General features: G+C 35.2%; 1 protein-coding gene across 4 annotated transcripts in view; it reads left to right on the forward strand.

The window, feature by feature from the left end:
- The window catches only part of Glra2 (glycine receptor alpha 2), a 180,407-nt gene that overhangs the window by 55,774 nt on the left and 101,793 nt on the right, over nt 1-22,840 (forward strand). For all 4 annotated transcript variants that reach the window (XM_027946531.2, XM_027946530.2, XM_071606178.1 and 1 more), the window contains 3 exons: nt 12,483-12,565; nt 15,254-15,391; nt 17,206-17,420. In XM_027946531.2, coding sequence (XP_027802332.1) covers nt 12,483-12,565; nt 15,254-15,391; nt 17,206-17,420 — 436 coding nt within the window. The remainder of the gene's footprint in view (nt 1-12,482; nt 12,566-15,253; nt 15,392-17,205; nt 17,421-22,840) is intronic.

The raw sequence follows: 22,840 nt of genomic DNA on the forward strand, positions 1-22,840 counted from the left end.
TCATTATCCAACTCATGAACACAGTAACTGGATATGGGAGTGGAAAAGGGAGGCATTGACTACCTGAATAAAAAGGTAGCTTTAAAACATTCAATGTATAGGTTATACAATGACCAACAGTTCTGAGCTCCTTAATGAGAAATTTCAAAACCACAAACTAGATCCATTTGTACCATCTGATTCAATCAGGAGTATTCATGAGATATTATTTTAAACATGTTAATGAATTATAGGTTCATATACTTTTAGCCAATTATACACAGAGATGGTTGACTGGTTCAATAATTAAGTGGATACGTAGGCTAAGGGAAGCACGTGGCCTATTTGAGCCAGCAGAGGTGAAAGGCTAGTCTGCAATTACTTATAACCTAAATTTTCTTGTGACAAGAAAGCAAGGGAAAAATCAGAGATCCTGGTAAGTTTGCTTAACTTATGTTGACATGGGCTTCTTCCTGGTTCATATGGGCTTTTTTTCTGATTTTGAAAGACTCACTGGATGGCATTAATCCCAAAATAAACATGCATAATATCACTGTAGCTCTTATGAGACCCATGGATTCCTTTACTGCCTTCTCGCAGCACATACTCCGAAGGAAAGGTAATTCATTTTAAAATGAGAAAAATTTGTCCATCTGCAAAGCTCAGCAGTCTCACCAACAACTTTCTCTTTGCTTGGGGCATTTAAAATTACAAACCAACATCTGTATTGTAGAGGGCACAACATTGATTATTGGACAGTTATTGAAATGCAGATAATTAAGTGCATATATAATTATGTGAAGTTCCAAATGTGACACTTTTAGAACAAAGTCATCCCATAGCTGATCAATCAGTCATTTCAAAGGACAATGAAATAAAAATTTTATTTGATGTGTTATGTCAGTAGGAATATATTTCAAAATTTGAGTGATCAGATAAAAGATAGAAAGCAAAAGATGGAATAGGGGATTAAAGACAGAATGTTACTGGGCTGGGGTTGTAGCTCAATGGTAGAGTGCTCACCTAGCACGTGTGAGGCACTGGGTTTGATCCTCAACACCACATAACAATAAATAAATGAATAAAATAAAGGTATTGTGTTCAACTATAACTAAAAAATATTTTAAAAAAGAAAGATGCTACTGAAGTGAGGCACATGTCAGTTCTAAGGGTCAGGAGGATTTTTAATCCAATATTACTAAGCAATGAAAAGAAGTCATTTAACCTTTCTTTGAGCTAAATTTGTTTTTCCAGTTCTATATTCAAATGTTAAATAAATGTCTTAGTCACTTTTGAGTTGGCTATAGGAAAAGGGAGAGAAAGTGGGGAGACAGTTCTTCCCATCCTCCCTAACCTATATATACATACATTCCTTTAAACAGCACCTGTACCATCCAGGCTCCACTCATCTTTCACTTAATACAAAGCATATGGATATTCTCCTTGCCCTGGTTTTCCTCCTTTTGGGAAGCAAATAACTCATAAAAGAGGATATAGTTGCATCTCTTTTCAGATAATGTATGTATAAAATGTATCTCCCATTTTAGTTGGTTGTTAAGAGTAAACTGAGGAATTATACTTGCTTTTAAAATGTTACCTAATTGAGAATGAACCATCCTACCATCTGATCAGAACTCTATTCTCTATATAACCTTTGCCACCATAAATACTAGTAGGCAACACTCCTCCAGTTACTACAGTAGAAGTCACAATGCAGCAAAATACTATCCGAGTATTTTGTTCTCAGCTGTCAACAGGTACTAAGTTACTTCGGTCTTCTCAAATCCATATTCAGTTCCCAAGAATGCTGGCACTTCTTCTCTTTTCCCTCTTTCCAAAAGTAAGACAATCCTAAATAAAATGTTAAGAAAACTGCTATACCACACTTTTCTCTTTTTTCACCTCAGTGGCATTGTTAAATAGCTATAGACATGTAGTGACAAAAGTCAAGTCAGTTCTCATTATTTTAATATGCAGGTTAATAAAATGTTATATTGACAAATGTTTGGGTCTATAAATAAATACTAGATGTGAAATGACTTTGAAACTTAAAATGTGAGCAGTATTGATTATTTAACTGTGATAATTTGAGTTTTTTTCTAGTGGTGTTCAATTTCGCCCTCTTCTATTCAACACCTTTGAAATATTTTTTATTCAGGAAATATCAAAGCATTTGGAAAAGTTTTAGCTGCAGATTTATCAGTTACTCTCCAAGTTGAATTCAATCCATATTTGGACTTAATTAACATGGGCCAACCATATGTGTGCACATTTTCTGAAGGGACCACACACAGATGGGAGCAGATATTATATTTTTGTCCTTCCCAGCTAGTATTGCTCAATGCATATGGGTATTTTCTATGATGCCTTTACAATGTTTGGTAAACATGGACCTTCCTAGTCAGCCACTGGGATTTTAGTGGGGGAGAGTAGAACAGCTGATGAGCCAGGCAGTGTTGCCATTCATCTCCTCATATCCAAGGTCAACAGGGAAAAACAGCACAAGTGCTTATTCGGAATTAAAAGACAGGAAAGAATCTAAACATACAGCTTAGGATCAACTTGGGGCTTAGATCCAGACTTAGAAAATATTAAAAAATAGTTTATCTCTGGTGTCCGGCCACATATTCTGAGCTCTGTTTTCTATCTAGTTTCATCCTTCCTTTTGATACTTTTCAGAATCAAAGTCTGTGCTTGAAGATATGCGTAGGGAATCAGGGAGTCTATCAACTGAGTTACACAAAAGAGGAAATGACTAACTGTATTTAAAACATTATTCTTTTCCTAGATTTGCATGTTAATAGTCATGTGGAACCTTTAGCCAAATGTCAACTGGTTGCCTATCTGTAACAGCAAGGGAGTTCAGAGGGTTTAAGCAAGGACATACTGACATCTTTTTGGCCCTCTTATCGATTTATACACCATGAATTTTTCAAACTTTGCTTATGTGGAAAGCCTTATCAGGTACAGCCATATGTGTGCCTGTCCATGAACCAAGAGACTAGCTCAGGGATAGAGTGGACAGAACAATCTCTATGCTTTACATGATGAGTGTGTTCAAAGCAGTCATCTCATTACAGAGCTTTCAGAATGAGTTTTAAAATTTAATTTCTTTGCTGCCTGGCCAAACTTGTACCAAGTATTTTTTTTCTCTGTGGATTAAGTACCTTGTGTACATACCTTGGTTTTGATTCAGAAGCATTGAATGATTATTTCAAGGTATGGTTCTCTGACAGACCCAAAGGACCCTCTCAGGATCTAGGTCTGTAAGAATAGGTTACCTGCTCTACTCAATCAGTGTGACCACTTATTTAAGACCTCAAAGGAATAATTATAGGCCCTTCACTTGATTCAGTTTAGATATGTCTGATTTACATTATCAAAGGGAATTCTTTAAATGGGGAAAAACTTTGAAAAGTTTAAGAATAAATTATCAACTATTGGGATATTTATATCTATCTCTCTGACATTAAAGTGTGATTTCCTTCAAGACAAAAAAAAAAAAAAACACTGTCTTATTTCAAGTGTCTGATGGTACACGGTGCTCAATAAATATTTGCCAAAATATTGCTGAATGGAACTACTGAGTTACAACTCAGGAGGAGTCACACTTAACACCAGTCCCTCCTGAGGACCTAGTGTTAGTCTTTCTACATTCTCTCCTCCTACATGATCAATCCTCCTTTATTAGTAGTACTATGAACTTTTGTAAAAATTTTTGTTGCTAGTTTTGTGGATTGGTTTCTGTGTCCTCTATTCTGTACCATTGGTCCACCCGCCTGTTTTGGTACCAGTACCATGCTGTTTTTGTTACTATTGCTCTGTAGTATAGTTTGAAGTCTGGTATCGCTATACCGCCTGATTCACACTTCCTGCTTAGCATTGTTTTTGCTATTCTGGGTCTTTTATTTTTCCATATGAATTTCATGATTGCTTTCTCTATTTCTACAAGAAATGCCGTTGGGATTTTGATTGGCATTGCATTAAACCTATAGAGAACTTTTGGTAATATCGCCATTTTGATGATGTTAGTTCTACCTATCCATGAACAGGGTATATTTTTCCATCTTCTAAGATCTTCTTCTATTTCTCTCTTTAGGGTTCTGTAGTTTTCATTGTATAAGTCTTTCACCTCTTTTGTTAGGTTGATTCCCAAGTATTTTATTTTTTTTGAAGATATTGTGAATGGAGTGGTTGTCCTCATTTCCATTTCAGAGGATTTGTCCCTGATATACAGGAATGCCTTTGATTTATGCGTGTTGATTTTATATCCTGCCACTTTGCTGAATTCATTTATTAGCTCTAATAGTTTCTTTGTAGACCCTTTTGGGTCTGCTAGGTATAGAATCATGTCATCTGCAAATAGTGATAATTTAAGTTCTTCTTTTCCTATTTTGATGCCTTTAATTTCTTTCGTCTGTCTAATTGCTCTGGCCAGTGTTTCGAGAACTATGTTGAACACAAGTGGTGAGAGAGGGCATCCCTGTCTTGTTCCAGATTTTAGAGGGAATGCCTTCAGTTTTTCTCCATTCAGAATGATGCTAGCCTGAGGCTTAGCATAGATTGCTTTTACAATATTGAGGTATGTTCCTGTTATCCCTAGTTTTTCTAGAGTTTTGAACATAAAGGGATGCTGTACTTTGTCGAATGCTTTTTCCGCATCTATCGAGATGATCATATGGTTCTTATTTTTAAGTCTATTGATGTGGTGAATAACATTTATTGATTTCCGTATATTGAACCAGCCTTGCATCCCAGGGATGAATCCTACTTGATCATGGTGCACAATTTTTTTGAATGGATAAAAAAAATGTGGCATTTATACACAATGGAGTATTACTCTGCATTAAAAAATGACAAAATCATAGAATTTACAGGGAAATGGATGGCATTAGAGCAGATTATGCTAAGTGAAGCTAGCCAATCCCTAAAAAACAAATGCCAAATGTCTTCTTTGATATAAGGAGAGTAACTAAGAACAGAGTAGGGTCGAAGAGCATGAGAAGAAGATTAACATTAAACAGGGATGAGAGGTGGGAGGGAAAGGGAGAGAGAAGGGAAATTGCATGGAAATGGAAGGAGACCCTCAGAGTTATACAAAAGTACATACAAGAGGAAGTGAGGGGAAAGGGAAAAATAATACAAGGGGGACAAATGAATGTCAGTAGAGGGGGCAGAGAGAGAAGAGGGGAGGGGAGGGGAGGGGGGATAGTAGAGGATAGGAAAGGCAGCAGAACACAACAGACACTAGTATGGCAATATGTAAATCAATGGATGTGTAACTGATGTGATTCTGCAATCTGTATACGGGGTAAAAATGGGAGCTCATAACCCACTTGAATCAAAGTGTGAAATATGATATATCAAGAACTATGTAATGTTTTGAACAGCCAACAATAAAAAATTAAAAACAAATTTTTGTTGCTGTTTATCCAGTGCATGTAGCAGCCACTTGCCTAACCTTTTTGGAAATATATCAGTGGCTGATTTTCCAGGGACCAGAGAAAGTGACTTGATATACTTCCACTACCCTAAGTAGAGCTCCTCTGCCACTTTTAGCCTTTGCACATTAATGTGTTATGTGGAAACTGTTCTTGGCTTTTTCTCTACTTCACCCAGCAACCCCCCACCCCCATCCTTCTTAGCAGCTCTCCCAGTCTTGTAGCAGCATCTACCATATTATTGGTTGCCATTGCAACTTTGGTGTCACTGCACTGATTTTATCACCATGCCTCTCCATTGTGACTGGGACCCTGAACCAGTCCCCTTATTTTATAAGCCCTAGTCCAATCACTTAGCAGCCTACTTCAGGCTAATTGCCCTGTCTTAGTGTCTAATTAAAGTACCATTTCCCAGAGAGATTGCTAATGCTACTGAAAAATTGCAGGCCCCTTTCTCAATGTTTTTTTTTTTTTCTTTTTACTTTTTTGAACCTTCTCCTTTTTAGTCTATCACATCACAGTAAAATCATCCCTTAGGACATCCTGAAGTAGTGATTCTTTTTCTATATTTCTTGTTAAGTAGTGCTTCTTAAAGTGTGCTCCAGAACAGCAGCTTCAGTGTCACCTACGCCCCTTATCAATACTGCCTGAGAATATGCATTCCAAAAAAGTCCCCTCAGGTGATGTGTATGCCAATCAAATAGTGAAACCTACTATGCTAAAGGGTGTTTTGATCAGACAACTAGTCTAGCAATGTATTTTTTCCACTGATTCCCTGAGTCTTTCTTTCCTCCCTCTCTTCATGTGTGGGTCGTAATTAATGACGCATTTTTAACGTGACTTCTAACTTGCCCCCAGGCTAATTTCACTTAAGGCCTAGGTGAGTTAAGATGACACTCTTGTTCACTCTTTATGTATCCTGTCAAACCTCCCTGATGTTAGAATGTCATAGGGTTCAGAAATTTCAAGGTACAATTAGGAGAAAAGATTCAATAGATCTACATTGTAGAGTAAGGCTTTATGTTCTCAAGAAAAGAGAAAAAGGTTATGATCTAGGATGTTGGATGACAAAGCCCTGTGGGGGCAATAACTAACTCACCTACCTGCCCAGATTGCTAGGAACTTCCTATTTTAAGAAGTGTTATTACTTGCACTTAAAGCTTTCATTATATTCAAGAGGATACATTCATCTATTAGATGAAATCCTTCAAGCTGGTCACCTTCACTTACAGTTTAGAATCATAGAAACTTTGAGCAGAATGAAGGTATGGGTATGGATTGAGGCCAGTGATTTAGTCAAGATCAAATAATTCTTTTTGGTAAGCTGAGTGTACCACCCAGGACCTCAGATGACCAAAGAAGGCTGAGGAAATTGTTAAAAGGATAAGTCATGAGAATTATGGATTCCTGAAAAAATTGAAAGGGGTATCCCTCAGCAGGTACAAAATTACTAAGGTGTCTATGACTAACTCTGCTGGAGTCACAAAGGATGATAAATTGATAACAAGCACTTTTCTTAAGGAAGAACTATGGTAGAATGAGAAATAAATGGAATTTGGTATCAATTAAAGCTGAATTCAAGTCTATCTTTGGTAACTTACTGATTTTGTGATTTGTGGAAAATGGCTTAACTTCTGTGAGCTTCAATTAGTTTATCTAAAAACTGGAGATAATACTATCTGCCTTCTGTGATGGTACTTCATGATTATAAAATAATGAGTGCTTAAATCACAGCAGGTGTTCAGAGAGTTATGATTATTAATACATTATCACTTTACTTTTCATTTTTCCTAAGTGTTTTAATGCTAAAGGAATACCATAAGTTCCATGCATTCTTATGTATCTGTGTAACATTATTTGCAGTGTCCTGCATAATGTGTAAAATGTGGTCCCCAACACAGGAACAACAGCAATATCCCTTGCTCCTGAAAAACACAGAAACATCCTTTTGTCCTTCCTCTCCAAACAAGACAGTCTATTATAACTATTAGAATGAACACTCCCAAAATAGCACATTAGCAATCTTTGCTTTAGGCAAGCAGATCACTCATTAAAATTTGTATGTCTACCTGAAAATTCATTTTCTCTTCAAACAGTATTTTTCCTTCAAGAATCTCACTGGGATCAGAGTCCCAATTCTATTACTGAGCATCTTAGGAACCAGCAGTATCTTTGTGAGTTAAGGAGCCTTCTGTCTGCCCAAACATTGTAAAGTTAAATGTTTAATTTACATTCTTCTAGCAATGTAAGAATAGCACCAATCATGGACTCAGATGTCTGTCTTAAGGCTCAAAGACAGGTGGACTATGCTTCCTGGCTTTTCTTCAGGTTGATTTGCCTTACACCCTGTTGGCTCCAATGAACAGCCTCTTCCCTTCTAAATCCTTTATTCTTCCCCATTCTTATAGACTAAAAGCCTGGAATATTCCCACAGGGTTTCAGGATGCTGATTCACTGTTTTTTTAAAAAAAATATTTAGTTATTAGCTGTAGTTGGATACAATATCTTTAATTAATTAATTTATTTTTATGTGGTGCTGAGGATTGAACCCAGGGCCTCACCCATGCTATTTGAGTGCTCTACTGCTGAGCCACAACCCCAGCCCCTGATTTACTAATTTGTTCAACAAATATTTATTGAATACATACTCTGTTTCAGGCACAGATTTAGATGGTAAGAAAAAAAGAGAGTCTCAGCCTTCATGGATCTTGTATTGTAGTAGGGGGAAAAGATAATAAGCAAATAAAAATATGAAAATTACAATATTTGATTTAAAACAGTGTAAAGATAGTTGAAACCATTTGTAATGTCAGCATTAATCAGTAATTTAAACTTTAAGTGGGGTATAAACCTAAGAACTGGTTTTATGAGAAAGGTGAACTGAAGAGGAGAGAAGTAAGGAAAAGAAAGAGTGGGAAATGTAAGATTTAGGAAAACTGACTTTCTGAATTTTGATATGTTCTTTATCTTTAAAATATAAATGCTGGCTTGGCCTTCTTACTCTCAGTAAAAAAGCAGAGCCTCCTTAAGAGAACTTTATTCCTTCCCTGTGCAAAAAGGAACAGAGTGCCCCAAATGCACGTATGTCAGCTGCGTTGACAGTAGGAGAATGAGCAATAATGCTTCAGGAAATGAGTTCTTTAACAAAATCAAAAGGAAGAGGGTGGCCTCAGCTCACTGCCTTCAGGTGCTATGGCCTTAATATTTCAGATCTTGGGGAAGAAGGGAAGAAATTTGACAAGCTTTAGGCAGTGTCTGCCAGTGAGAAGTCTGAGTTTCCAGGCAAATTAAGGAGAATATTGGCTTTTCAATTAAAATACTTAATTCTGTGATATCCATAAAAAGTGAGTGAAGAGCAAGATAAAAGGAGATAAAAATTGTTCACATTTTAGTATACTGCTGTACATACCCATCTTATTTGGTGCAATTTCTGCATATCTGTACAAAAACAGTATCATTTCTTTTTTCTCCCAAGCTCACATTTTTTAAAAAAATTATGAAATGGCTTTAAAAAAACAAATGAGGTGGTAGTTTGGGGGTTCTGGACTAGGAAGAGTAAAATGGAATGTTCTGGGGTGATGGGAATGTTGTAAATCTGGATCATTGTTTATTACCTGGGCAGATATAGATGTAAAAAGTCATCACACTGTAAGATTTGTATAGTTTTACTATATTTAATGTATACTTCAAAGGAAAAACAAGTAAAGGGAAAACCTAGATTTTAGACCTTCAGATGTGTGGTCAAGTATATGTCATATATCATGGGCTCTGAAGCTCATGCAGGACTGATTAGATCCTTACAGACTCTTCTGATTCACTCAGCTGATGACATCACTTAACAAACTGTGGAGTTGTTAATTCTTCTCATTATTGGCACCCATTGGATTCCAATACAAAACCTATCTAGAAAGGAAAAATTAGAAAAATAAGGAAGAAAAAAATATCCACTGTGTTCTCAGCTGAAATATTTAGGAAAAGTTTCATGCCCATTGGGAATTTCTCTCAGTGGGGTTAATAATTTTGAACCCTAAAAGAATGGGTCCCTGTAGGATTGTTATATCTGCCATAAAGGTAGGAATAATTGTGCGTGAGACCTTTGCTCCCTGAATAAATGTGAAAAGTTCACTTTTCAAAAGAATCAGAAACAGCAAGCCTAAGATTAGTAATATTTAGGCTGAGTAGTTTCCAATAGCAAATAATAAACATTTGAATTCCATGCTGCATGTTCTTTTAAGCTGTATTAATTTCCACCAATATTATTTTCTAATTTCTCAAAGATAAGCTTTACAAAATTATAATGAAATTTCCACATTTTCTCTTTTTGATTTACTTAAATTGTCCATACACTATCTGATTATTTTCATATGATATACATATTTTAGTTTTTTAAGTTTGTTCCTTTGTAAATTGACAAGTTATAATTTTTTATACAGGGTACATAGTGATGTTATGATTTATGAATACAATGTGGAATAATTAAATCAAGTTAATCAACTTATTTATAACCTCAAATATTTATTTTCTTTGAAGACAACATTTAAAATTTACTCTTAGCAATTTTGAAATGTACATCATTATTTGTTATATTCACAACACTGTGCAGTATAACTCAAAAGAAAAATCTATCTTCCTAATGAAGAATATAAACCCTTTTGTAGTACTATTTACAATAATCAAGTTATGGAACAGAGTATTTTTGTATGATGAAAATATTTCCTCTTTAAAAAATAGAAAAAAGGGGCTGGGGTTGTGGGTCAACAGTAGAGCACTCACTTCACATGTGCGAGGCCCTGGGTTCGATCTTCAGCACCACATAAAAATAAATAAATAAAATAAAGGTGTTGTGTCCAACTACAACTAAAAAATATTAAAAAAATTTGAAATATGTAAAGAAAAAGAAAAGAAAAAATAGATTCTCGTTATGTTAATAATAATTTTAAGTCCATGGATCCTTTTTGAGTTTTTTCTCCCCTTAATAAAGTCAACTATATTTTTGTTAGAGATTTTCATTATGCTTCTTTTAATCTGCTTTTATTTTAAAGAGTTTATCTGTTAATCTTAATAAAATAGTGTTTTAAAAAATTAAAGTGTTCATGCCAGGGAAAAATAATTAATAATCTATATAGGTATATCTACAAATGAACTCCACAAATGACAAAGATTCTTTTTTCCTGTCTAAAATGTTGTTTTAGGTCACTTGTTTAGAACACAAAACCATTTTTTTCCCTTTAGAATCATGGTGGTTGGGCCTTCTTCTGAAGAGCTCATAGAAGATAGCTCATTTATTTAGCAATGAAGGTGAAATATTATGTATTCAATAATAATGAGATTAATAGCAAAAACACTGAATAGAAGATAATTGTATGATTTTATCTTTCAGCTAGTGAAAAAAGCCACATTTATTTACATGAAGACAAGAAAGTTAATAAATAGGCTGGGGTTGTAGGTCAGTGGCAGAGCACTTGCCTTGCACATGTGAGGTACAGGGTTTGCCCCTCAGCACCACATAAAAATAAATAAACAAAGATATTGTGTTCATGTATAACTAAAAATATTTTTAAAAAAGAAAGTTAATAAATAGATTTTATGGATAGTTTCAAATAACCTATACTCGTCATTGGAGACAGTATGGAATGAAGAATAAAAACAAACTGTGAATCATTCCACCAACCAGAAATATCTACTCTTAATGTAGTGATGTGTTTATATCTGTGAAAACAGATTTTTACATAATTGTGATCAACTGCACTATGTTGTGTCTTGCTTTTCGTAGTCATTGTTGTATTTTAATGACTTTGAAGATCATCAGCATGGATTCTTTGTCTAATTTTGCTTCAAATTCCAAAACCTTTCTTGCTTTAAAAAGTGTGCCACATTTTTGTTTTTGTTTTTGTTTTGCTCAAATAGAATGTAAAGTGAAGGAGAAAAATAGAGAGGAACCAGGAGGATGAGAATAAGCATAACTGCAAGAGAGAGTTTGGGTCAAAGTGTGACAGTCAGTGAGGTTTTTGGATTTAAAAATATTTGAGACACAGTGAACATAATTTGGGGCAGTGAACCTGAGAATAACGGAATTCTAATATTAGAGTAAAATGGGAATAAACATCATCCTATCTCATCATTTGATTGATGAGGAAACAAATGTTTAGCAAGTTTAATATCTTCCTGAGGATGCTGAGATAGTTTGAGGCAATATTGGGAAGAGAAAATAGATCTAATAATCCTCAATCTTAATTTCCTTGTTTGAGAGAAAAGCAAAGCAAAATGTGTGCATCATCTGCTTAAAGAATACAAGGGAAATGATGGAAAAGAGATGGAAGCCAACATTCTGATATAAGGCTCAGCCTGAGTTGGCTCAAACACTGAAAAATTGAGAAAAGGGGAAAGGGAATAGTGTAGCCCCTACTAAGTACAGAGAAGCAAAGACTATGCAAACCACCATCTTTAAATGGATTTTTCTAGCTTAAGGACTACTAGCTCCAGAACTGTCAAAGCTCTACAATGAATGCTACATTCATTGTATGCTATATTGTTATGCTATATTGTTTACCCATCTATGTGGATTAGTAAATGAAAAGCCTGTGAAATTAATTATTTGCTAGAAGGTGAATTAATGCTTATTACATCATTTATTGTTCTTAAGGCAAAGTCTACACATCCAGGTATCCAGAATATAATTCTAAAATAGTATAAACCTTATGTCTTTTGTATATCAGTATGGGTAAGAGCACATTATTTGTGTTACATCATTTCTCAGTGGTCTTGCTTATTCTAGAGTAAACTTGAGACTGGCATCATTAGTGAGGACAGGGAAAAGTAGAAAGAGTCAAAGGCTGGAAGAGGGGAAATAGAATGCAAAGAGTTCTGATTAAATACTATAATATCTAAAAATATTACCAATGACTACTCTTCATTTGAAAAACAGAAAGTACTACCATGAGTGAGAACTTAAATTTCAGTATTTGAATCAATACATTTTGATAAATGTCAAATAGATTTCTGTTTCTGAAGAATTAGACCTTATGGATTTAAAACTGGTTTTCATATTTTTTCTTTGCTAAGACTCACGTTGACCTTATCATGTCCCATGGACTTGAAGAACTTCCCAATGGATGTCCAGACCTGTACAATGCAGCTGGAGAGTTGTAAGTCACAATTATTGAAATGACTGCCTGCTTGTTTTAACAAAAAACCTGGTGCTTTTAGTGTCATTAAGGGAAAAAGACCTATAAGACTCATTCTCTGCCTACTTACCAACACTCCTAGTCCTAAAGAAAGGACAAGCAAATTTGTGTACATGTCTCATAGGAGAAGCTCATTATCAATATAGCACAGATAACCCCCCAATCTAAAATGCCAAGTAACTTGCCCTTCCTCAAAAAAAAAAAAAAATTCTGACTTAGTAAGTTTTTCCTTGAAATGATAATGTCTCCTAGGAAAATCAAGATTATTATTCATTCAACTTTTATAATGATTCACTCTCTAATCAGAAAATCATATTTCTTTCCAACTTATGCCCATATAGACCATCAATCCCAAGGGAATTCTGGCAGGAAAGGATGTTTTCTTTCAGAACAGGACACAGGAGCCTTAGTCAGAAGAGGATGCAAGAACAAGGGGTATGAGATGAGATGGTAAAGAGAAAAAAGTATCTTCTTAGATAAGCAATGGATACAAAAAGGCATGGTGAAGGAAGTAGGAAAGTGACATCAACGTTGTTCCCTTTATGCCCTAGCTCTAATGCCAATGAAATATTTGACATGAGCCATAAGTTGCTGATGCCTCCAAGGTAATGGGCTTTTCAGTTAAGAGACACAGAATTTTTCTGACTGGCTCTGTCAGTTTGTTTGTTTGTAGAACGCAAAGAATAATAAGTGCTATTGACCTACAGGAATGTTAGAAGATTTAATGAGGCACGGGCAAGAAAATACTTTTAACTTCTTGGTTTTGAAAAATAATAAGTGTAAAAAGACACATCAACTATTATTAAAAAAAGAAATGGTGACAGGGTTTCTTTCTGATCATTTAAAATCACTGTAGATTTCCTTTGAAACTTCCTACAGAAATAAACAAAATAATGAAACATCTTTGTTTTAAGAAGTTGTCAGAGATAAAATGAGAATTTATGAATTATAATAGACTTTATGCATTCATTTTTCCCTATTGCCTCTTATCTTGAAAAAAAGGTTAAGAAAAATACTTTTTTTAACATAATGATTCCTTCTTTGTCTCTTTTCTAATACTTCATATTCTCCTCTGCCTCAAAAATGATACTTTTCTCTGTAAAACAGCAGACATAGCAACTAACTCAGGCTCATCCAAGGCTTAAAATGCTTCAAAAAGTAAATATGCTTCATCTTTGCAGACTCAGATATAATGAAATCAAAGAAACAGCAAGGTTCATATTACTAACTTTGGAAGCAAAGGGTAGGAATTACTCTTTACTTTGCTACCCCAATATTACCTCCTCTTTCTCCATCTCTTTACCTCTTCTGTCTGCCCTATGCTGAGATTTCAGGGGGCTGACAAGGACAATTATTATGGTAGGCATTAAGAAGCTCACATGATAGGGACATGGGGTATTTGGTAAGCTCCAAGTATTTGTTGGAGGCACTTGGGTTGTATTCCCCCAGAACTGCAGTGGAAAAGATGGTTAGCCGTTCTCTTTGTAGGCTATCAGTACTTGCACATGACCCTCTTTGCAGTTCCTTGCTTTCTGTTTTTATATTTTGGTTTTAAATTTAAAAGATAATCAAAAGAAAGAGGAAAGTAGATTCCAATTAAATTTGCCATTGATTTTTGGGTAGCTCTGGTGAGTCACTATCTTTCAGTAAACAACAATGAGAATCTATAAACTTAATAAGTATGCTGAAGTTATTGGCTAGTCAAAACTTCACATAATATCCTTTGTTCCCATCACCCTCATTTTTAAGAGTTCAAATATCACTAACAAAAGGTAGAGAAATAATGCATGAAATAAGAATAGCCGTCAATTCTGGAATGGAGAAAGGTACAGAGGCACTTGACAAATAAAGGACTGGTTAACAGGAACATGGAGAATAACAGCTAACATTGGTTTGCTGAACTGTTAACTATCTTACTTTGGATGGTTCAAGTAATATAACAATATGACCTTACACAATAGAGAGTCTGTTTTACTTTATATTAACTGAGATGAGTAGGCCTATTTATCAAGACATTGGCACAAATGAATATTCTTAAATTGCATATCCTACAACTTCCTCTTTCCTTACCTGCCTATAGCCTTGCCTAGTTGCTGAGGTAGCTGAGATTTGACCATAAATATTTAACATAAGTTTTCTGAAAGAAAAACTAACAGACCTCAGAACAGGGGCCAAGTATGCAATGAGAATGCTTTAGGCAGACACATTATTAATTTATTCTTATTTTTAAAAAAAAAATCAGAGTGATTTCAATTGAAATACTAAGACTAGAGCCATGAATTGAATTGTTTTATTGGATTGTCCCAGACACATCTCTTTCAAGTAAAGACAATCTTCAAATGATTTTTATGTTTGTTTATTTGTTCTTCAGAAAGTGTTAGTGAATAAAGAGGCAAAGAAAATACTTTATAGATTCCATTCTCTCATTACACAGAAAATCATCCAGAAATAGCTTGCTGTCGTCAATTTCTTTGGTTCTAATGACATGTAGTTGTGATGATTACAGCCCTCTTATTAAGAATGCTCTTAAAATGATTGAGCATGTTTTTGCTTTAGATGACTTCCTTGTTTGTTTCTTTACATGGCTAGACTTTTAATCTTGCTATGAATAGATAAATTCAGGTTTTCACTGTGATTTCTTTACTCCAGTTGGGTACACAATGAATGACCTGATATTTGAGTGGTTAAGTGATGGTCCAGTGCAAGTTGCTGAAGGATTGACTCTGCCCCAGTTTATTTTGAAAGAAGAGAAGGAACTTGGCTACTGCACAAAGCACTACAACACTGGTAAGTTTTCTCCCAGCTGCTAAGCCCAAGTGGGCTCCTTTTGCTTCTTGGAGAATATATCATTTCACCTTAATCACTACATTTTTACCAAGAAAATAGAGTTCAAAACTCCTCAATAGATAAGATTCCGGTACCCTCTGGAATAGGTTACTGAACATAATAGATAATTTTTCTAAATCATCTAGAGAAAGAGAGATAATTCGTAATCTTTTGCTATTCTCTTGCAGAACATCTATTAGATGAGTCTGAAGAAAGGTGTAGGTCGAGATCTAATTGGTGGTGCAGGAAACATGAATTCTTGCCCCTTCCTGGCATCCACTCTTGACATTGGATTCACAGATCAATTTGCACTTCCTGCCTTAGTGGAAGAGAGGAATAATAACATAGGTTTTTGTAAACCCAGAAATAGAGCTGTTGTGCTGTTTAGTCCTGAACAGTAATAGGAGTTTGGATGAAAATCAGAGGGAATTCTGCCACATCTAAAGTCCTATGTTATCAGTAATGCTGATAGGCACATATGGGGGTAGGGAGACAGTGAGAATTTGAGGTGGTAGCAACAAATAGGAATTTGCTATTGCCTAGAAGATTATACCTGCCCAGTAAAGTTGATGGCTTTTCCTATGAACATCCTGGGAAAAGAGGCTGATTATAACGAGGCAATCAAGAGGGCCAGGTGTGGTGGCATACATCTATGATCCCAGTGGCTCAGGAGGCTGATACAGGAGGATTCTGAGTTCAAAGCCAGCCTCAACAACTTAGTGAGGCCCTAAGAAACTCAGTGAGATCCTGTCTCTAAATAAACTATAAAAAAGGGCTATGGATGTAGCTCAGTGGTTAAGGCCCCTGGGTTCAATTCCCAGTACCAGAAAAAAAAAAAGGCAAGCAAGGCATGATGGTTTATTCAGTGACTGGTCTAGATCCTTTGCTCAGGAGAATTGTCCATGAACTCCTGTTCCAGAAGTCAACAGTGACTTTCTATGAAGTAACTGATTCCACAGTATTCTTCCTGACCAAGAAGAATTCAACCCTATCTCTTATAATTTGTATGGAATAGGCACAACTAATTTCTGGAATTCTAATTCCAAGTCAATCAAAGAAGGTAAAAAGTAGGAAGACGCAGGAATATCTACCTTCTAATAGTATGTTGAAGTTTTAATATATCTACACATACTCTTTTTCGTAAGGAAAGTAACACCAACAAATAGCTCCTAGGAATAGTCAAAAGGTCCTCAAACAATTACCCAAAAGTCTAGGAAATTTTTACAATGACTAGACTATATGTGGTTTATAAAAATGTATATTTTCTCTTGCCATTAATAACATAAGAATCGACACACAGTTATTCAAATATTGTTGGGTATCATTTTACTGCTTAGGAGTTTTGGTTTCAACCATTACATATTATATAGCATATGTATATATTACATGTATCCTATGGGTTCTATTATGCTGTAGGTTCTATATTATGTGCTATATATCATAACCCCACGTATTTTGAATATTTTATTTCCCCTGGCCAGTTTATGTCAGTCTTGCAAACTCTGAAGCTCTGTCTAAAATAATCAAGCTGCAAGAACAGATTTGAAAATTAAATGTGTCATGCGTTTTTAGTCCAGTGACTGATTAGATCACTCCTTCTCACTATTATTTCAATTACTAGTTGAATTGGAGAGATGTTGACTTGGTTACATAGGGTGAATATTTTGGGAAATATTCCAAATCTGTCTGCAATATCATTTTAAAAATAAAGTAGGATACTGGAATGGGACAGATAAATTCAAATTATATTTTAAATGATCACTTCATGTTTTCAGGAAAGTTTACCTGCATCGAGGTCAAGTTTCACCTAGAACGCCAGATGGGATATTATTTGATCCAGATGTATATCCCCAGCCTGTTGATAGTCATTTTGTCCTGGGTCTCCTTTTGGATAAACATGGATGCAGCCCCTGCCAGGGTTGCACTGGGCATCACCACAGTCTTAACAATGACAACCCAGAGTTCAGGTTCCAGGGCTTCTTTGCCAAAGGTAAGAAATTTCACTTAACTAATAACCTGAGAGTTTCACCAAAGTTTTTATGGGCTGGAGAATTCTTCAAGGACAGAAATTTTGCAATCCTATAGCACAGTTGAAAATGCAAGTGTAATAAGACAATGAGGAACTGAGAGAGTATCAGGTCTCTGAGGATATGGGTAACCCTCAAAATCAACTCAGTTAAGAATTGGGGTTGACAGAGAAGAGGAATGGAGGGGGGAGGTACAAACATGGCTTGGAAATTCTAAGAAGTCCTGGAGTACTTTCGACATTGGATATTTATGAGCCAAGAACTGGAGTAGGATTGGTGTAACTTATATTGTCAACTATTGTGAGGGTATTGTGATTCATATGCTCAGTGAAATCAGTTACAGTAAAAAATAAAGCTTGAATTAAGTTCCTAGAAATTTATATCAGAAAATCATATCAATGTTGTGTGTATGTATGTAAAACAAATAGACATTTTTTAGCATCTCAAACAATGATACCTAAGTGGCTATGCAATCCATTTTTATGTAAGATAGGCCTTCTGTATTTGTAAATGTTGCTTAAATAAGTATGATAAATGTACTACTTGTGAAATGCCCCAGGACCCCTGAAGTATGCCTATGCATGCTTCCCCCTTTTATAGGGTACATTGAGCCACTAGCTTGAATTTTCTGGGAGTGTGAGTTTGATTTAGCATTCAGTGTACATTGTTTCATAATGGTTGGTGGTCTTTCCAAAATCCAGTTCCATAAAGTAATTGAGATGTAATTCCATATCTTTGCTGGTTTGAGCTTATGTTCAGCTGTGCTATAATTGACATGATGATAAATGCTAAATCATGTTCCATATTATTGCCCATGTTTGGAACATAAGATGACAATATAGAGGTCCATGAATATAACAGAATTGTACTAAATACTGGGGAAATAGTTACACAACTTATTAAGTCTCATACCTCTAAATATAAATATTAGATTTTGTATACACATAGAAAAACAAATAGAGCTGTCTCAGATACTTTATCTTTTACAACAACAAATAGTATAATGTACTTATGTCATATGTCTACTGGGGTACAGATGTCAGAAATACTAAAACCTTTTTTAGCTACATAATCACAGATCAATTTTACCAAATACAAATTTTAATCTACTCTGTTCTCCCTCCAAAAGAGGTTCATTTGCTTATTTATCTCTAGCTGTTAGTTACTGTCATCACTGCATTCCATGCCATTAAACTTCAGAATGCACAAACATATATTTTACAATTTAATAGACAGCCAAAGTATTAATGACAAATTGTGAGCAGATAATGTCAAAACATAAGACATTTAGCCTCCAACTATCCATTGTTATGAAAAGAGAGTCACTTATTTTCAAAATGAAAGCTTAAGTTTTTACAAATTTGTTGTTCAGTCTATGAAGCTATTATGATTCTGCATCAACAGTCAAAACTATTGCTAAATAAATGGTTTCTGATCAGTGATCTTTTTATGTGGAAGCAATCAGGAACTCAGATAAACTCAAAGAGGGTACAATAAAAATCATTTTTTCCTTGGCTCTGAATTTGTAGTGGTTATCCTTTTGCCACCAACAAGTTTATCTTCCTACGTGTACTTTTCTTATGTTATTATTAAACAAGGTTGGCTCTCAACTGACCATGAGGAGATGTGACTCATATGAATGACGATGAGAAACCAAAATGGGATAAAAAGTGAGTCATGGGAAACAAAGAATTGACCATATGCTTACTTATACATACATATACATATAAATACTGATTTTAATTTATGAACACTGCAGTCTCTGACCAGATGCTTTACTGTGCTAATTGTACAATTGCTCCAGGGCCTACTATAAAACCCTGTACAAAGTATGTATGCATGCTGCACTTGAAAATTAAGGAATTCTTATTCTAGAAAAAATAGACAACATCATTAATGTTACCAACCAGTAAATAACTGTTGTTAAATACTTTGGTGTGTTTAATTCCAGCCATTTTTTTTTCTATTTGCAATTGAGGGCAAACCTGCTTACATGTACACAAAGAAAAATGAGATCAAACTTTTATATAGTTTCCATATTATGTGCTATTTCCCATGGCATTAACAAAAATCTCTCTTGAACATTTTTTTCTTCCTTTTTATGGTGATTGGGATTGAACCCAGGGCCCCACACATGCTAGGCAAGCACTTTACCACTGGGCTATATGCTCAGCCCATGAGCATAATTTTTTTTTGCTTCAAGCTTTTATTTTTTATTGTTTTTTTAAAGTTATAAATATAATAGAATAATTGTCTACCTGATATATTAATCATTATTTACTATCTTAGATATTCCGAGGGGTTTTTGCTTTTCTAAATAAGATCATTTTAAATACATTTGTATTTGAGTGTGTCTTATTGTGCTCCAAAAGACATATGTAGAGTTTAAATTTTTAACTTCAATGAGAAGAAAAGGGGAACCGATGATGATTAGAGTGAATATCTATGGGAAGTTGATCAATCGGATGCATGTTCCATATAGGCCGGAACTTTGTCTTGTTTAGTGAGTTAAGTTCAATACCTAGGACAATATGTGGCTTAGACTAGATGATCAATAAATCTGCATCCATCAGATGAATAAATAAGTTCATTAATAGCCATGTTTCCTCATGTGAGACCATGTACATGATAAAGGAGACCTACAACAGAATCCACAAGTAAGATGTTACAGGAAAACATAGTTTTGATATATGGAAACATCTCATAAAAATATGACATATACTATAAAAAATGGAATTTAGCTGATGAAGTAGATTCTCCTTTCCTGAAATTCTTAAGTTGACATTGGGAAGTTTGGAATATATGCATAAAGATAAATTTTTAAATATAGGTAGACCTGGATATAAATCTTGGATCCTTTCACTCCACTCAACTTCCCTTAGCCTGTTTCTTCATTTTTAAAATAAGAACACGATTATCCACCCCTTTCAAAAATTAAATGAAATAAGACCTACCTTTATAAACTATTTAGCCATGTTTTTGTACATGGCAGGCATTGAACTTTTTCTGGTTATTTTTGTTGTTACAGATCCCTGTCCATAATGTAGTAGAAAAGACTGCTCTGTGAGATAGGAGGTTACATTAGAATTTTCAAGAAGCACCTTATGTTTTGAGATTGTCCATTATTTGGATATAGTCATGCTGCCAATGAGATGTACCAAAGTTTATTATATGTACTTATGTATACTAAATATTTATGCATTCTATATATTTATGCATGTATACTTACATGCATGTGTTTCTCACAGGTACTCAGTCTATTGAATGGGTTAAGCTCTAGAGGGTCTGAATAAGCGATGGCCATGTTTTTCTCCAGTCATTGCCATTAAACATCTTCAATTGACTTGTCTTCCCTTGGGGAACGTTTGATGAATCCATAGATTTTCAGTCACTATATTCCATGTCATTAGACCCAAAATGCATAAACATGTATTTTATCATAGACAGCTAAAGCATTGGTGATGAATACTTTAGGAAAATCCATTATCAGATCTTTAAGAAATCATCAGTCTAAAACAAAACTTCAGTCTCACAAGTCACTTCAATGCCCTTTCCCTCCCTTGCCCACAGCTTAGGCCTGACCTTTGTCTTGAAGATGTGCAGCAATGTGGAGCACATTACCTGTTCCTTCAGTTCTTCCCCTTGCATTTCCAATTCTTTTCTCCACTCCTGTTGCCAATTTGATCATTGATGAGGGATGAGGGTAAAAAGGATAGAAGAAAGTTTCATGTAACTAGCAATAAATCCTATATAATTTCTTACTCCTAGGATCCTACTCAGGCAGGCAGCCCTCCCAGTTGATATGCTTCCAAGATGTCTCACATTTGGCTATCTTCTGTACCATCTATGGTCCACTAAGAACTCGTCCATTCTTGCCTTGTTAAATTGTGCACATACAACTTAAACAATTACTATTTCTTCTGCTTTTACCCCACTGTCCTGGGTATTCCAGGTAACCCACTTTCTTCAGAATTTATCCAGGTAAGAAACAAGTATTGGTGTTCATATTTTTATACAAACCCAAAATTGCTGAGGACACACGAGAGAATTTCCTAAGAACTCTTTCACTCTATGATCCAGGGGCAGCTTATTGGAATTTCAGAAGTTCAGCAAATATGTGGCATGTGGGGGATAAGCCAGTCACTGTCTTCTCTCATGCCATAGTACTCTCAACACCCACAAATTCCATTACTTCAGTTAATTATTTTCAAATGTTTAGTTTTCTGTAATAACACAGCTATAGGTATAATGGTCTCTAGATAGTATGTGCTCCCTTCTAGGAAGTCCAGCATCCTATATGCAGATGTGAAAAATATCCCTTTGCTGTAAGGCTTTATTAGAAATCCTGAAGCAACAAAAATATCCTATTTCCAAACTGTTACACTTAGAAATAAGCATTCTTAATTTTAGACTTTTATCTCTATGAGGGCAATGACTTCATTGATTTTGTTCATATGTACATACCTACTTATTAGCACAAAACCTAGGTCATAGTAGGCATTCACTAAAATATTGCTTTCTGAATTAATGAACAGTATTGAAAATACTTATAGTCAGGTGCTATTATTAGCATTATTTAATTGGTGATTCATTCTCCCATGTGTTTATCCCATTAATACTGATTGAATGCTTTCTCTGTGTATCCATTGAGCTAGGGATCAAAGAAACAAAACATAGTCCCTACCCTCAGAATTTGTAATCTGTTAGGCCAGAGAAAGACATTTGCAATGCTGATTATTTATAAACAATGGGGAATATAAGGACATACCAAGGAGGATGCCTAACATATTAAGTGGAGGAGGGTGCAATAGAGGGAGAACTGAAGGAGGGAGGGAAGAGATGAAGCATGGGAAGGAGGGAGACAGAGCAGTGTTAAGAAAATGGCCTAAAGGAGAGAGCCTGAGCTGAATCTATGCATCATATTAACTAGGTGAAGTAGGAGGAGGCAAAGGTCATTCCAGGCAATGAGGACCTTCTACTCAATATTTGGGCTACACTTACAATATTCTTCAGAAGACAATCTGGGCAGGTTTCCAGCATGATTCACATTTTTTTTTAACACATATCAAGTAAGAAACTTGTATTTACTGATTCCAAGTTAATTTCCTGCCTTCTTGCCAACTAATGCCTTTTGTGTTTTTTGTTTATTTTTTTAGAAGTTCAGTCCCTTTCCTAAATACAGAAAAATCAAATACCAACACAATATCTGTTGTTCCATAAGGACTTTTCTGTTTGAAGCTATAAAATTGGTTTCTAAACACACACCTCTTCCAACCTCCAAGAAGCAGGTCTGCTGGCAATATTCTAACTGTGCAGAGCATGAAACCCTTAGTGGCAGACTAAAGCTTGACTAGAAGGCTGTGAGATATTAGGCAGGCTTAAT

Source organism: Marmota flaviventris, chromosome X (assembly GCF_047511675.1).
Source record: "Marmota flaviventris isolate mMarFla1 chromosome X, mMarFla1.hap1, whole genome shotgun sequence".
NCBI lineage: Eukaryota > Metazoa > Chordata > Mammalia > Rodentia > Sciuridae > Marmota > Marmota flaviventris.